We start from the raw sequence: 17,620 nt of genomic DNA, 5'->3' as shown, positions 1-17,620 counted from the left end.
CCTTACCAGCACTGTGCCGAGGGACGTCTGTGCTCCTGTCCTAGCTAACCCTTTCCTTACCAGCACTGTTCTGGGGGACTGTCTGTGCATCTGTGCTAGCTAACCCCTTCCTTACCAGCACTGTGCCAGGGGACTGTCTGTGCTAGCTAACCCCTTCCTTACCAGCACTGTGCCGGGGGACTCTCTGTGCTTCTGTGTTAGCTAACCCCTTCCTTACCAGCACTGTGCCAGGGGACTGTCTGTGCTTCTGTGCTAGCTAACCCCTTCCTTACCAGCACTGTGCCGGGGACTGTCTGTGCATCTGTGCTAGCTAACCCCTTCCTTACCAGCACTATGCCGGGGGACTGTCTGTGCATCTGTGCTTGCTAATGCTAACCCTTTCCTTACCAGCACTGTGCCAGGGGGACTGTCTGTGCTTCTGTGCTAGCTAACCCTTTCCTTACCAGCACTGTGCCAGGTGGACTGTCTGTGCTTCTATCCTAGCTAACCCCTTCTTTACCAACACTGTGCCGGGGGACTCTCTGTGCTTCTGTGTTAGCTAACCCCTTCCTTACCAGCACTGTGCTGGTGGACTTTCTGTGCTCCTGTCCTAGCTAACCCCTTCCTTACCAACACTGTGCCGGGGGACTCTCTGTGCTTCTGTGTTAGCTAACCCCTTCCTTACCAGCACTGTGCTGGTGGACTTTCTGTGCTCCTGTCCTAGCTAACCCCTTCCTTACCAGCACTGTGCCGGGGGACTGTCTGTGCATCTGTGATTGCTAATGCTAACCCTTTCCTTACCAGCACTGTGCCAGGGGGACTGTCTGTGCTTCTGTGCTAACTAACCCTTTCCTTACCAGCACTGTGCCAGGGGGACTGTCTGTGCTTCTATCCTAGCTAACCCCTTCCTTACCAGCACTGTGCTGCGGGACTGTCTGTGCTCCAGTCCTAGCTAACCCCTTACTTACTAGCACTGTTCTGGGGGACTGTCTGTGCTTCTGTCCTAGCTAACCCCTTCCTTACCAGCACTGTGCCGGGGGACGTCTGTGCTTCTGTCCTAGCTAACCCCTTTCTTACCAGCACTGTGCTGCGGGACTGTCTGTGTTCCTGTCCTAGCTAACCCCTTCCTTACCAACACTGTGTCAGGGGACATTCTGTCCTCCTGTCCTAGGAATTTATAAAATAGGTCCCTCTGCCATGTACCTAATTACATGCCGCAGAGAGGCGAGCCGCGTAAAATGATTGTGAGCAGCAGCCTCTGTCCACGTGACTTGAACCAGACCTCCGGTTATATTGGCTGTGCCTTGACAACACTAATTACCATCTCCAGAAATCCAGCCGCGCCAGCCAATTAAATGTCCCCGGCTGAAGAGAGCGGAATTATCTGCTTCCACATTTACACCGAAGACAGAATCAGTCACTGCGCACACCTTTCTATATTCAAAACCAAGCTAGGAGAGAGAGATAAAGTACCAGCCAATCAGCTCTGTCAGACTGTGTTTGAAACTAAAATGACAGTTAGGAGCTGATTGGTTGTCACTGTATCTCTACACAAATACATGTTTTACATTATAACTAAGTCAAAAGACTTAGGCGGAAATTTTAAGAAAGCTTCTAAAAATGAAAAGAGGGGATGTTGCCCGCAGCAACCAATCAGTTTCTGTCTACCTTGACTGATTGCTAGGGGAAACCTAATTTATTTACATTTTTAGAAGCTCTAGTAAATTTACCTCTTACAGACATATAGCAAATTATCTGACGGTTCTATGTTTTACACCCTATAGTGCCAGGTTTTAGATGTCCACAATGCAAGAGTATTTATCCCCTGTGGTTTGCTCCAAGGGAAGGTGATGAGAATGGGAAGAATATTTCCATGTCCCAGCCCAAGAGGGCAGACAGTTCTTTGAGCCGGTCACATGCAGCCCTGTCCTCACTGACACATCACACTCATCTCCTGATATACTCTGTACTGCTGGGGATCCTGCTCCTCCCACTATATATCTCTCAGTCTGAAGCTTCCTGCTGCCTCCATTCCCCTCCTCACATCATGTCACTGCCCCTGTCACATGCAGCCCTGTCCTCACTGACACATTACTTATCTCCTGATATACTCTGTACTGCTGGGGACCCGGCTCCTCCCACTATATATCTCTCAGTCTATGGCTTTCTGCTGCCTCCATTTCCCTCCTACCATCATGTCACTGCCACTGTCACATGCAGCCCTGTCCTCACTAACACATCACTCATCACCTGATATACTCTGTGCTGATGGAGCACCTTGCTCCTCCCACTTGATAACTCTCAGTTGTGGCTTCCTGCTGCCCCCATTCCCCTCCTACCATCATGTCACTGCCCCTGTCACATGCAGCCCTGTCCTCACTAACGCATCACTCATCTCCTGATATACTCTGTGCTGCTGGGGGATCCTGCTCCTCCCACTATATAACTCTCAGTCTGTGGCTTCCTGCTGCCTCCATTACCCTCCTCACATCATGTCACTGCCCCTGTCACATGCAGCCCTGTCCTCACTGACACATCACTCATCTCCTGATATACTCTGTGCTGCTGGGGCACCCTGCTCCTCCCACTTGATAACTCTCAGTTGTGGCTTCCTGCTGCCCCCATTCCCCTCCTCACATCATGTCACTGCCCCTGTCACATGCTGCCCTGTCCTCACTGACACATCACTCATCACCTGATATACTCTGTGCTGCTGGGGATCCTGCTCCTCCCACTACATAACTCTCAGTCTGTGGCTTTCTGCTGCCTCCATTCCCCTCCTCACATCATGTCACATGCAGCTCTGTCCCTACTGACACATCACTCATCTCCTGATATACTCTGTGCTGCTGGGGATCCTGCTCCTCCCACTATATAATGCTCAGTCTGTGGGTTCCTGCTACCTCCATTCCCCTCCTCACATCATATTGCTATCACGCAGAGTAACACCAGCTCCACATTCTCATGCATGTTCCCAAGTTTACCCCAACATTACACGTTTCAGCTGTTGCCCAGAGAGACATCAGGTCACCCCTCAGCTGTGACGCCTATGCCCACAGACACCTCATGGCACAAGGATAACCTCTCTCGGCATTAGTAAGCCACAAGTAAGATCCCGCTTCCTGCGCACAGAGCTTTTAATAAGTCAGATGAGACCGAGGAGGTGATAAATTATGAGAATAACTCTTCTTCCCTGTCCTTAATATTCCCAGAGTGCTCCTTCACATCCACCTCCGCTACTTCATCTTCCTGGCGCACTCGCCGCAGACGGGAGGAAATATTAAATATATTCATTATTCACAGCGGGACGAGCGCTCTGCCCACTTCCATCTGGAGTACTAATGAGTAACCATTGCACTCGCTGACAATGACTGTAGCGTCCACAGCGTCTTCAGATGACACCAGTGGTCCAAGCAGCCCAAACTGCGGCAATTCTAATCAGCAGCCGCAGCACGGAGCTGGACCTTGCTTAGAGTCTGCTGCTGTGGCCCCCAATCCCTTCACCCAGTTGGTACTTGTGTAGTATCACGGCTCCCACGATGGGCATCGTATAGGAAAAAATCGCATCGCATGCGATGGAATGCGATGCGATTTTTCATAGAAATCATTGACGTGTTAAAATCATGTTAAATGCACCCCAAAGGGCATTTGTTACTGTACCACCCCCACTATGCAGGGGCAAACGCAGGATTTTCAGAAGGGGGTTTCTCTGGTTCTTGGAAGAGTAGAGACAAGCTACTAGTGTACATCAAAGGGGGGAGAGTCCCATCTTTTGGAATATACCCTCAGCAAAACTCAGCAAAAAGTCAGGCAGAACCTGAAATATCTGACTGGGAAAAGCAATTAACAGGCTTGGATGGGGACCACTGCTTTGAAGTCGGTTATCTCCGGTTCCCAAGGGCCGATTTTAAAAATTCTTGTACCCATGGAAAGAGGGGACCCTCAGCTTTCAGCCTAGGGCCCTTAGACTCCTGGGGGGGGGTTTCTGGGTACTCAGAAACCCCCCCTGCGTGCGCTACTGCTATGAACGCCAACCCGAAGCTTGGCGAGCCCGCGAGGGGCGGCGTTACGCGTCCTACGACTTTTTCATACCCCCACTATCCACGTCGGCGTGGAGTTGAGAATAGAAAATGTGGCGAGCCCGAAGCGTGGCGAGCGGACACGGATAGCTGTGAATCCCGCGAGGGGACACGGATACCTGTGAAGGTATCCACGTCCGCTCGCCACGCTTCGGGCTCGCCACACTTTCTATTCTCAACTCCACGCCGACGTGGATAGTGGGGGTATGAAAAGGTCATAAGACGCGTACCGCCGCCCCTCGCGGGCTCGCTGCGCTCGCCACGCTTCGGGTTGGCGTTGATAGTGGGGGTGGTACAGTGTGAAAAAAGACATTTGGGGTGCATTTAACATGTTTGCTACTAATTTAAATGCATTTGGATGCATTTGTGATCAAAATCGCATGCCATCGCATAGCATCGCATCGCATGGCATGCAATGTTTACAACAAATGCATAAAAAACACGGAAATATCGCATCGCATGCCACTACATATAGCATGCGATGGCATGCGATGGGAGCCGTGATAGTATACAAGTACCACCCAGTTTAATCGCAGGCTAAGGGGTGCAGCCTGTGGATAGGAACTGAGCCCTAGAGGGCCAGGGGTCTGGGGATGGAGGTTGAGGGCTTGACCAGCTGTACGGCCAGCTACACCTACTTACTTGACTTGTCGTGGAAATGCTCGACAATAGCGATGGTCACTGACCATTATTTATTCATCATCATCGATGGTTAATGTAGAATACTTTTGCTATTGATGGGGGAGACCCAGATGGTTGATGGCAAAGCATAACCGATTTTTTTCCTCCCAGCATAGCTCCACCCCCAACACCAGTTAAACCCGCCCCCATGTTCTGATTGGCCCACTGGCCAGTCAGTCTAAAAAAAGGGATGACCAACTCAGAATCAGGTGTTAGAAGTCAAACTATTGTTATTCCTGTGATGTTTTACATACGAGGCGCAGCAAGGGTTCTGTAGCGCCTTAATAGGGGGATACATCTGACAGCAGGAACTATAAGTACAGGTATGGTAAGTTTATGTTGACAGTTGTCATGTTGAAATGACTATGATCGTCAATATGGGCATGGTTGAAATGTCGACATGCTTAGCATGTTGGCAGCGGTCAACATTCATCCTGTCTACATGGATGACAAGTCAACATGATAGGACATCAGCCTAACATTCGTGGTGGTCTGGAGATGGTGGTGGAGTCTCCAGCGTCTTCTTCCGGGTCCCGGCGACAAGTATGGAACAGTGAACATGATTGTATAGATCATACATAATAGAGGGAATATTTTCAGGTTCTGACACGGTAACATGGTTGGAACATGGAATTTCCCAGAGACGGCGTTACAGGGTGGGGCTACTGTGATTGGGCAGGGCCACTGTGATTGGACGTCACCATCTTACCTTTGTCGGCTCGCGCTATGAGAAGGTCTAAGATCTCCAGTACATGGATCTGTTTGATCTGCAGCGACTTATCAAATACAGGGATTTCAGTCTGTCCATCTGCAACACAACACACAGGTATTATATAGCCAAACACGGCATCACATGGCTGGTTATAGCATTACATGGCTGGTTACGGCATTACATGGCTGTAATATTCCCAGGCCAGCACTGTTTACACTGCACACGGGTGCAGGGTGCGGCGCTTGGAGATGACATCATCTCCAAGCGCCAGAGTCGCTGTGCCGGGACCATCGTGCTGGGGACAAGGCAAGCCCAGCACCAACGTAAGCTTCTAGGCTGCCCCAAGCCACCGTGCACAAGATTTGTCCATCCTGATTTGTGACCATTTCAGCCACCAGTTGATGCCATCAGCACCCAGGATGCCCACTTATCATGAGACTCTGACAGTGCCACAACTAGCAGCTTGCCAATGATCGAGAGAAGACGCGTCCGGTCTTTGTCCCATCACCACTTGGGAATGTGATTTCTATAAACAACTGTCATTAGTGAAGCTGGGAGTTCTGTACTTCCCAGATGTGACACTTTATGCCAGGAAGAACATCACCAATGAGGAATCCTATATATAATGACCAAAACGGCATTACATGGCTGATTACGGCATTACATGGCTGTTTACGGCATTACATGGCTAGTTACGGCATTACATGGCTAGTTACGGCATTACATGGCTAGTTACGGCATTACATGGCTAGTTACGGCATTACATGGCTAGTTACGGCATTACATGACTGGTTACGGTATTATATTACTGGTTACGGTATTATATTACTGGTTATAGCATTACATGGCTGGATACGGTATCACGTGGCTGGTTACGGTATTATATTGCTGGTTATAGCATTACATGGCTGGTTACGGCATTACGTGGCTGGTACAGCATTACATGGCTGGTTTCAGCATTACGTGGCTGGTTACGGCATTACATGGCTGGTTACGACATTACATGGCTGGATACGACATTACATGGCTGGTTACGGCATTACATGGCTGGTTACGGCATTACATGGCTGGTTACGGCATTACATGGCTAGTTACGGCATTACATGGCTGGTTACGGTATTATATTGCTGGTTACGGCATTACATGGCTGGTTATACAGTCAAAGGAGGGAAAGGTTACAAGTGGAGTACCCCAGGGATCTGTACTTGGACCGGTGCTTTTTAATATCTTTATTGGTGATATTGCAAATGGAATTGAGGGTAAAATGTGCCTTTTTGCAGATGACACAAAGGTATGCAACAGGGTAGACACACCAGGAGGGGTAAAACAAATGATGGAGGATCTAGGCAGATTAGAGAAATGGTCAAGAGAATGGCAACTACAGTTTAATGCCAAAAAATGCAAAATCATGCACTTGGGTCTCAGAAATCCAAAGACTCAATATAGTTTAAATGGCACTATAATGGAAACTACTGAGGAAGAGAGGGATCTAGGTGTCACTATTTCAGGGGACTTAAAAGCAGGTAGGCAATGTAACAAAGCAATGAAGAAGGCAAGTCAGATGCTTGGTTGCATAGGGAGAGGTATCAGCAGTAGAAAGAAAGAAGTAATAATGCCACTGTATAGGTCATTGGTACGACCTCACATAGAGTATTGTGTTCAGTTCTGGAGGCCATATCTCCAGAAGGATATAAATACATTAGAGACTGTACAAAGAAGAGCAACTAAAATGGTGCATGGCCTACATCACAAAACGTACCAGGAAAGACTAAAAGGTCTTAATATGTATACTTTAGAGCAGAGAAGGGAAAGGGGGGACATGATAGAAACTTTCAAATATATCAAGGGCTTTAACAAGGTACAGGTGGGAGACATTCTTCACAGGAAGAGGAGCAACAGAACACGAGGACATGCACTGACACTGGGGGGAGGGAGGTACAGGTGGGAGACATTCTTCACAGGAAGAGGAGCAACAGAACACGAGGACATGCACTGAAACTAGAGGGAGGAAGATTCAGGGGAAATGCGAGGAAGAATTTTTTCACAGAAAGAGTAGTAGATAAGTGGAATAGCCTCCCAACAGAGGTGGTAGACGCAAATACAGTAGTACAATTTAAACATGCTTGGGATAAGCATATTGATATCCTTACAAAAAAATAAGGATCAAATATGGTTTGAGGTAACATGTTTAAAAAAAGGGGCAGACTAGATGGGCCAAGTGGTTCTTATCTGCCGTCAAATTCTATGTTTCTATGTATGTTTCTATGTTACGGCATTACATGGCTAGTTACGGCATTACATGGCTGGTTACGGCATTACATGGCTGGTTACGGCATTACATGGCTGGTTACGGCATTACATGGCTGGTTACGGCATTATATGGCTGGTTACAGCATTACATGGCTGGTTACAGCATTACATGGCTGGTTATAGCATTAGATGGCTGGTTACAGCATTACGTGGCTGGTTACGGCATTACATGGCTGGTTACGACATTACATGGCTGGATACGACATTACATGGCTGGTTACGGCATTACATGGCTGGTTACGGCATTACATGGCTGGTTACGGCATTACATGGCTGGTTACGGCATTACATGGCTGGTTACGGTATTATATTGCTGGTTACGGCATTACATGGCTGGTTATGACATTAGATGGCTGGTTATGACATTAGATGGCTGGTTATGACATTAGATGGCTGGTTACGTATCACGTGGCTGGTAACAGTATTATATTACTGGTTATAGCATTACATGGCTGGATACGGTATTATATTACTGGTTATAGCATTACATGGCTGGATACGGTATCACGTGGCTGGTTACGGTATTATATTACTGGTTATAGCATTACATGGCTAGTTACGGCATTACATGGCTAGTTACGGTATTATATTACTGGTTATAGCATTACATGGCTCGATACGGTATCACGTGGCTGGTTACGGTATTATATTGCTGGTTATAGCATTACATGGCTGGTTACGGCATTACGTGGCTGGTTACGGCATTACATGGCTGGTTACGGTATTATATTACTGGTTATAGCATTACATGGCTGGATACGGTATCACGTGGCTGGTTACAGCATTACATGGCTAGTTACGGCATTACATGGCTAGTTACGGCATTACATGGCTAGTTACGGCATTACATGGCTAGTTACGGCATTACATGGCTAGTTACGGCATTACATGGCTAGTTACGGCATTACATGGCTGGTTACGGCATTACATGGCTGGTTATGGTATTATATTACTGGTTATAGCATTACGTGGCTGGATACGGTATTATATTACTGGTTATAGCATTACATGGCTGGTTATAGCATAACATGGCTGGATACGGTATCACGTGGCTGATTACGGTATTATATTGCTGGTTATAGCATTACATGGCTGGTTACGGCATTACATGGCTGGTTACGGCATTACATGGCTGGATACGGTATCACGTGGCTGGGTACGGTATTATATTACTGGTTATAGCATTACATGGCTGGATACGGTATTATATTACTGGTTATAGCATTACATGCCTGCTCCTGAAGAAGCTGGGTGTTTGACCCAGGGAAACGCGTTGAGCCCCCCACTGCTGGACATTCCTTCCCATTGCATCACCACCGGGCTTATTCCATACCACAGCTGACCACGCACCGTGCACTTGCACCACCCCATCCGGACTCATTATCCGAGGCAGCGACTGGATACTCCATTCATCCTCCAGGTTTACTATCTTTCCCACCAGAGGAACCTAATTCTCCAACTGGACTCTGTGTTTTGGGACTGCCATTGGCCACCTGGCTATCTGCTGCTTTATGGGACTACCATCTGCGACGTCCGTGTGGTAATATACAAACCCAATGCCCACAATTTACTATGATGCTTATTGAATGTCCATTAATATGATTTTATTGTAACCCCCTGTTTTTTATATATCACATAACCTAAAAATTGGTACAGCTATTTTAGCACTTTTATTGATAATAAATATTGTAAAGGATACCGTTCTATTTATCATCATTTTTTAAATAGTTACAGCCAGCGCTGGTACACTTCTTTTTCCTTTTCACCCATTTCGAGACCTGACAAGTCTCAGTACCAGCTGCAGATAGTAGCGCACTGATCACCAGACCCTCTTTTTTCTTATAGCATTACATGGCTGGTTACGGCATTACATGGCTGGTTACAGTATTATATTGCTGGTTATAGCATTACATGGCTGGTTACGGCATTACATGGCTGGTTATAGCATTAGATGGCTGGTTACGGTATTATATTGCTGGTTATAGCATTACATGACTGGTTACAGCATTACATGGCTGGTTACGGTATTATATTGCAGGTTATAGCATTACATGGCTGGTTACGGCATTACATGGCTGGTTACGGTATTATATTGCTGGTTATAGCATTACATGGCTGGTTACGGCATTACATGGCTGGTTACGGTATTATATTGCTGGTTATAGCATTACATGGCTGGTTACGGCATTACATGCTTGTTTATAGAGCATATAAATCCAGCTCTTACATTGTAACGGGGGGGGGGATAATGTATTTTTAATCTAAAGTCTTAAATGTTAAATGTTGTTAGGAAATTGTGACACGAAGGGTAGAGGGAAGGAGGTGGAATACAATATATCGCAGAGCGCAAAATGAGAAGAATGAGAGAAGGAGATAGAAAAGAGGACAGATGGGAGAGAGGAGAAGAGAGATGAGAGGGAAAGGAAATGGGGACAGAAGAGTAGCATACAGAGCAGAGACAGGAACAAATGTGATAGGGAAGAGAGAGAGAGAAGAGAAGTCTCACGTGCGCTTATAGGTATAGTCCTGTATAATTGAGGATAATTCACAGGGTTCCAACCAGTCTCAAGTACTCCAAATGTCCATATACATGTGAAAGAAGAGAGACAGGTCTGAGAAACCTGACCTGACACGTGGAGGATCCTGGTGAGAGCAGGTCCTGGCGTTCTGTCAGCTGGAAGTCTTTGAATCATTTTGACACATTTTCTTGAAAAAGGCACCGCAGCGTGCCGAAACGCGTAGATACAAGTGTCTGAAAGTTTTTAAAAGTGAGCTGAGTGTGGAGCATAGTGGTTGCAATGCTTGGTACCATCATTAAGCACCCGGGTAACATCTGATGTGGTATGAAGGCTGTCATTACCGTGTTCCTGCCCCATTGTGATTGAATAAAGGATTGTGATTTTATTCTGGCTATTTGAAGTCATATTCTGAGCACCTTTACGCATATGCATGTGTGAGGTGACCCCTTAAAACTCACCCTGGGACCGTTTGGAAGCTGTCTGGGAACACTGTTTTCCTTGATTCCCATTTCACCATAAAGGGGAAATAGACTGGTTTCACTACAGTTTCAATACAACCTTTGTTCATGTCTCTCTTCTTTCACATGTATATGGACATTTGGAGTACTTGAGATGGATTGGAACCCTGTGAATTATCCTCAATTATACAGGACTATACCTATAAGCGCACGTGAGACTTCTCTTATTTTTGCATTGTATTTCTGGTGGTCCGTGACCTCTATTGAAGGATTGTATGCAGCTTTAAGGTTTGCAGCGCCCGTGGTGGAATATCCCTGTTTTAAAGAGAGAGAGAGAAGAGACTGGAGGGAAGGTATGAGACAGAGAGAGAGAGAAGAGACTGGAGAGAAGGTGTGAGACAGAGAGATAGAGAGAAAGAAAGAGAGAGAGAGAGAGAAGAGACTGGAGAGAAGGTGTGAGACAGAGAGAGAGAGAGAGAAAGAGAGAGAAGAGACTGGAGAGAAGGTGTGAGACAGAGAGAGAGAGAGAGAGAGAGAGAGAGAAGAGACTGGAGAGAAGGTGTGAGACAGAGAGAGATAGAGAAAGAGAGAGAAGAGACTGGAGAGAAAGAGAGAGAGAGAACGAAAGAGAGAAAGAAGAGATTGGAGAGAAGGTGTGAGACAGAGAGAGAGAGAGAGAGAGAGAGAGAGAGAGAAAGAAGAGACTGGAGAGAAGGTGTGAGACAGACAGAGAGAAAGAGAGAGAGAGAGAAGAGACTGGAGAGAAGGTGTGTGAGAGAGAGAGAGAGAGAGAGAAAGAAAGATAGAGAGAAGAGACTGGATAGAAGGTATGAGACAGAGGGAGAGAGAGAGAGAGAGAGAGAGAGAAGAGACTGGAGAGGTGTGAGACAGAGAGAGAGAGGACAGTGGAGAGGACACTAGAGAGAGAGTGAGAGGACAGCAGAGAGAGAGAGAGTGAGAGGACAGCAGAGAGAGAGAGTGAGAGGACAGCAGAGAGAGAGAGAGTGAGAGGACAGCAGAGAGAGAGAGAGAGTGAGAGGACAGCAGAGAGAGTGAGAGTGAGAGGACAGCAGAGAGAGAGGACAGCAGAGAGAGTGAGAGGACAGCAGAGAGAGTGAGAGGACAGCAGAGAGAGAGAGAGAGAGAGAGGATAGCAGAGAGAGAGAGAGTGAGAGGACAGCAGAGAGAGTGAGAGGATAGCAGAGGCCCTTATTCTGAAGTGAGCGGTACGGCCCGCGTGCGGCCGTACCGCCGATGTTTTCACTCTGCACATGCGCAGAGGTCAATCTGCGCATGTGCAGGCGAAATCGCCGCACATGAAGTTTCTACGCCGCAAAGGGGGCGTATAGGGGCGTGAGGGGCTTCATACCCTCATTTCCCTATGCATACGCCCCGCGTTTCATGGGCGTTCCCATGCAAACGCGGGGCGTATGCATGGTAATGAGGCTATGACGCCAGTGATGGGGGCGGAAAGCTGACATCGCCGGATGTCAGCTCTCAGCCCCCATACAAGCTTTCACACGGACGATTGTCCGTGTGGTCTCAGCTTGCGGGAGCTGGTGGGGCGTGCGGCCCTGCCTTCGATGGTCGCCGACCATCGAATGCAGGGGGCAGCTCCCACCATGGTGGAGGCGTACGCCCCACCATTTTCATGCGGATCGCCAGCCGTCCGTGTACGGACGGCCGTGGCGATCCGTATAGTAGGCGGGGATTGGTTGGTGCGGCCGGAGCAACGTATGCGGCTCCGGCCGCACCGATCTGAATAAGGGCCAGAGAGAGAGAGAGAGAGAGAGAGAGGATAGCAGAGAGAGAGAGGATAGCAGAGAGAGTGAGAGGACAGCAGAGAGAGAGAGGATAGCAGAGAGAGAGAGGATAGCAGAGAGAGAGAGGATAGCAGAGAGAGTGAGAGGACAGCAGAGAGAGTGAGAGGATAGCAGAGAGAGTGAGAGGACAGCAGAGAGAGTGAGAGGACAGCAGAGAGAGAGAGGACAGCAGAGAGAGAGAGAGGATAGCAGAGAGAGAGAGGATAGCAGAGAGAGTGAGAGGACAGCAGAGAGAGTGAGAGGATAGCAGAGAGAGAGAGAGAGAGGATAGCAGAGAGAGAGAGGATAGCAGAGAGAGTGAGAGGACAGCAGAGAGAGTGAGAGGATAGCAGAGAGAGTGAGAGGATAGCAGAGAGAGAGAGAGAGAGAGGATAGCAGAGAGAGAGAGGATAGCAGAGAGAGTGAGAGGATAGCAGAGAGAGAGAGGATAGCAGAGAGAGAGAGAGAGAGAGGGCAGCAGAGAGAGTGAGAGGACAGCAGAGAGAGAGAGAGAGAGGGAAACAAAGAGTGAGAGGGCAGCAGAGAGAGAGAGTGTGAGAGGGCAGCAGAGAGAGAGTGTGAGAGGACAGCAGAGAGTGAGAGGACAGCAGAGAGAGAGAGGACAGCAGAGAGAGAGGACAGCAGAGAGAGAGAGGACAGCAGAGAGAGAGAGGACAGCAAAGAGTGAGAGGACAGCAGAGAGAGAGAGGACAGCAGAGAGAGAGAGGACAGCAAAGAGTGAGAGGACAGCAGAGAGAGAGAGAGGACAGCAGAGAGAGAGAGTGTGAGAGGGCAGCAGAGAGAGAGAGAGTGTGAGAGGACAGCAGAGAGAGAGAGTGTGAGAGGGCAGCAGAGAGAGAGAGAGTGTGAGAGGACAGCAGAGAGAGAGAGAGTGTGAGAGGGCAGCAGAGAGAGAGAGAGTGTGAGAGGACAGAGAGAGAGAGAGTGTGAGAGAGGGCAGCAGAGAGAGAGAGAGGACAGCAGGGAGTGAGAGGACAGGAGAGAGAGAGAGGACAGCAGAGAGAGAGAGAGGGCAACAAAGAGTGAGAGGGCAGCAGAGAGAGAGTGTGAGAGGGCAGCAGAGAGAGAGTGTGAGAGGGCAGCAGAGAGAGAGAGTGAGAGGACAGCAGAGAGAGAGAGAGGACAGCAGAGAGAGAGAGAGGACAGCAGAGAGTGAGAGAGAGGACAGCAGAGAGCGAGAGAGAGGACAGCAGAGAGAGAGAGGACAGCAGAGAGAGAGAGGACAGCAGAGAGAGAGAGAGGACAGCAGAGAGCGAGAGAGAGGACAGCAGAGAGAGAGAGAGGACAGCAGAGAGAGAGAGAGGACAGCAGAGAGAGAGAGAGGACAGCAGAGAGAGAGAGGACAGCAGAGAGAGAGAGAGGACAGCAGAGAGAGAGAGGACAGCAGAGAGAGAGAGGACAGCAGAGAGAGAGAGAGGACAGCAGAGAGAGAGAGGACAGCAGAGAGAGAGAGGACAGCAGAGAGAGAGAGGACAGCAGAGAGCGAGAGGACAGCAGAGAGAGAGAGAGGACAGCAGAGAGCGAGAGGACAGCAGAGAGCGAGAGAGAGGACAGCAGAGAGAGAGAGAGGACAGCAGAGAGTGAGAGAGAGGACAGCAGAGAGAGAGAGAGGACAGCAGAGAGAGAGAGAGGACAGCAGAGAGTGAGAGAGAGGACAGCAGAGAGAGAGAGGACAGCAGAGAGAGAGAGAGGACAGCAGAGAGAGAGAGAGGACAGCAGAGAGAGAGAGGACAGCAGAGAGAGAGAGAGGACAGCAGAGAGAGAGAGAGAGAGAAAGGACAGCAGAGAGAGAGAGGACAGCAGAGAGAGAGAGAAAGGACAGCAGAGAGAGAGAGGACAGCAGAGAGAGAGAGAGGACAGCAGAGAGAGAGAGGACAGCAGAGAGAGAGAGAGGACAGCAGAGAGAGAGAGAGAGAGAGAAAGGACAGCAGAGAGAGAGAGGACAGCAGAGAGAGAGAGAAAGGACAGCAGAGAGAGAGAGAGGACAGCAGAGAGAGAGAGAGAGAGAGGACAGCAGAGAGAGAGAGAGAGAGAGAGAGGACAGCAGAGAGAGAGAGAGAGGACAGCAGAGAGAGAGAGAGGACAGCAGAGAGAGAGGACAGCAGAGAGAGAGAGGACAGCAGAGAGAGAGGACAGCAGAGAGAGAGAGAGGACAGCAGAGAGAGAGAGAGGACAGCAGAGAGAGAGAGAGAGGACAGCAGAGAGAGAGAGAGAGGACAGCAGAGAGAGAGGACAGCAGAGAGAGAGAGAGGACAGCAGAGAGAGAGAGAGAGGACAGCAGAGAGAGAGAGAGAGGACAGCAGAGTGGATAGTCAGGCTTCGGAGTGTGACTCTACACCCACCTGAAGGGGTTAATAATGATTCCCCTCCCGGTAATTCCCCATACTGTACAATAAAATACATTATTCCTGCGGACTTTGTAAGAATCACCACAATGCAGAAAGCCTAAGGCAACAATGACATCTCTCATGAGAAAAGGTCATTAATTCAGTGGATAGTGTCAACATTATCCACACATCTGACATGTTGTGTCAGAGAAGTCCTCAATTATTCCGATTTCATTCCCTTCCAGGCTGCCGCTGTATTAACCGATTCCTAATTTGTAGCTGAGGAGCTAAAAATAGCCCATAATTGGCGTTGGGCACATTACATTAATAAATCCGCTGCAATAAATGAATCAATAAAAAGCATCCGTCTCTAATGAGATTCACAGCAGCGAGATCTTACTCCCTCTGCCTGGGAGGGGCGGTCTGTGATTCGTCCCCGGAGACGCTCTTGTAGGTTTATTATAGATGGAGATTGCTTTAAGCCGCACGCAGTGGTGTTCTCTCAGCAAAGAGATGAATTATCTTTATATTCATATTGGATTTTCTATATTGGATTTAATATACAATATACAGCAATGCATCCAGCTAGTTTGGGGAGCCAGAAACTGGGGAGGGGGTACGCTATATACTATATAACGGTGATAGCACAAGTCACCTTATTTCACGACCGTTATTTATATAGCGCACACATATTCTGCAGTGATGCATTGCCCAGCATCCCCAGAGATGATTGGCTGCCAGCTCCTACTCTGTGACACCAGCCAGATACTGCAGGATGATGTCACACTGCATAACCAGGCTACCAATCACTGAGGAATAGCTGGAAATTTGGTGTCACCTCCTGGTAGGGTGACACTCGGGTGCGGTCCTGCTCCCCCCCCCCCCCACCTCCCCGATAGATTACATAATCTCCAAGCGCCGGGGTCGCTGTGCCAGGACCATCACGCTGGGGACAAGCCCAGCACCAAGGTAAGCTTCTAGGCTGCCCCAAGCCACCGCGCACCCCTAGCCCCCGAGGTGAATGGATGCCGCACACAGGCATCAATTCACGCTGCGGTCCAGAGGTTGGGCTGCCCCATTGCTGTAATCGGGACCAGGCATATCTGTTTACACTGCGCCCTACCGGGTCCTTTCCATGTGTCACCATGGTCAGGACCAGGGTAGGATTCGTGGGGAAATGAACCTATCTTTTTTTTTTTCAGTACCCCTTTTACACCGATGGTGACCCGGGTCCATCCCGGGTTTTTGGCTCAGTGTAAAAAAGATTTGTCCATCCTGATTTGTGACCATTTCAGCCACCAGTTGATGCCATCAGCACCCAGGATGCCCACTTATCATGAGACTCTGACAGTGCCACAACTAGCAGCTTGCCAATGATCGAGAGAAGACGCGTCCGGTCTTTGTCCCATCACCACTTGGGAATGTGATTTCTCTAAACAACTGTCATCAGTGAAGCTGGGAGGACAGGGCCTGGGTTTCTGTACTTCCCTGATGTGACACTTTATGCCAGGAAGAACATCACCAATGAGGAATCCTATATATAATGACCAAAACATACCTTCTATGAGCAACACCCCGGAGTCTGTGGATACCAACAGCAACGGTCCCCAGGAATCTCCACCGGTAGCTTCATGGGCAAAGCTGTTACAGAAACACTGGGACTCCCAGGGCTGTGCAACAAAATAGAGGGTCCAGATATTGTTATATCAATAGTAAAATATATGAGGAATATTGGCTTTCATTTCACCTTATATATACAGATAAGTAAAAAATAAATATGTATATCCCTTTTCTATCCCCTCGTCTATATTTACCGTCATTTCCCAGGGCCTTGGAATGTAGGCCTAGTATTTTTTGGTTACTATTTATGGTTAGAAACTGGAGAAATCCCTGCAACTGGTTTCTAGCAACTGGCCGGAACCATGCTGTGCATCGAGGACAGGTAATATCTACAGCCTCAACTACTGGCCGGAACCATGCTGTGCATCGAGGACAGGTAATATCTACAGCCAAAACTACTGGCCGGAACCATGCTGTGCATCGAGGACAGGTAATATCTACAGCCTCAACTACTGGCCGGAACCATGCTGTGCATCGAGGACAGGTAATATCTACAGCCTCAACTACTGGCCGGAACCATGCTGTGCATCGAGGACAGGTAATATCTACAGCCTCAACTACTGGCCGGAACCATGCTGTGCATCGAGGACAGGTAATATCTACAGCCTCAACTACTGGCCGAAAGCATGCTGTGCATCGAGGACAGGTAATATCTACAGCCTCAACTACTGGCCGGAACCATGCTGTGCATCGAGGACAGTAAGTATCTATAGCCTCAACTACTGTCCGGTACCCTGCTGTGCATCGAGGACATGATATAGCTACAGCCTCAGCAACTGGCCGGAACCCTGCTGTGCACCAGGGACCTGATATATCTAGAGCTTTAGCAACTGGCCGGAACCCTGCTGTGCATCGAGGACAGGTAATATCTACAGCCTCAGCAACTGGCCGAAACCCTGATGTGTATCGGGATGTGATATATCTACAGATTCCAGCAACTGTCCGGAACCCTGCTGTGCTCCAGGGACATGATACTGTATATCTACAGCCTCATCAACTGGCCAGAATCCTGCTGTGCACTAACACATGATAAAGCTACAGCCTCCTCCACCTAGCCTGGAACCCTGCTGAGCACTAACACATGATATAGCTACAACCTGCTGCAACTGTCC

The 17,620-nt window shown here is 48.7% G+C and overlaps 1 protein-coding gene across 4 annotated transcripts in view; it reads right to left on the bottom strand.

The window, feature by feature from the left end:
- GARNL3 (GTPase activating Rap/RanGAP domain like 3) overlaps positions 1 to 17,620 on the bottom strand; it is a 203,782-nt gene that overhangs the window by 24,165 nt on the left and 161,997 nt on the right. For all 4 annotated transcript variants that reach the window (XM_083158543.1, XM_083158544.1, XM_083158542.1 and 1 more), the window contains 2 exons: positions 16,447 to 16,558; positions 5,449 to 5,547 (listed from right to left, as the gene is read on the bottom strand). In XM_083158543.1, coding sequence (XP_083014669.1) covers positions 5,449 to 5,547; positions 16,447 to 16,558 — 211 coding nt within the window. The remainder of the gene's footprint in view (positions 1 to 5,448; positions 5,548 to 16,446; positions 16,559 to 17,620) is intronic.

The sequence above is a fragment of the Crinia signifera genome, chromosome 9 (genome assembly GCF_055691185.1).
Source record: "Crinia signifera chromosome 9, ASM5569118v1, whole genome shotgun sequence".
NCBI classification, from domain to species: Eukaryota; Metazoa; Chordata; class Amphibia; order Anura; family Myobatrachidae; genus Crinia; species Crinia signifera.
The sequence above is the reverse complement of the archived record's forward strand: the minus strand, read 5'-3'. Positions and strand labels throughout refer to the sequence as shown.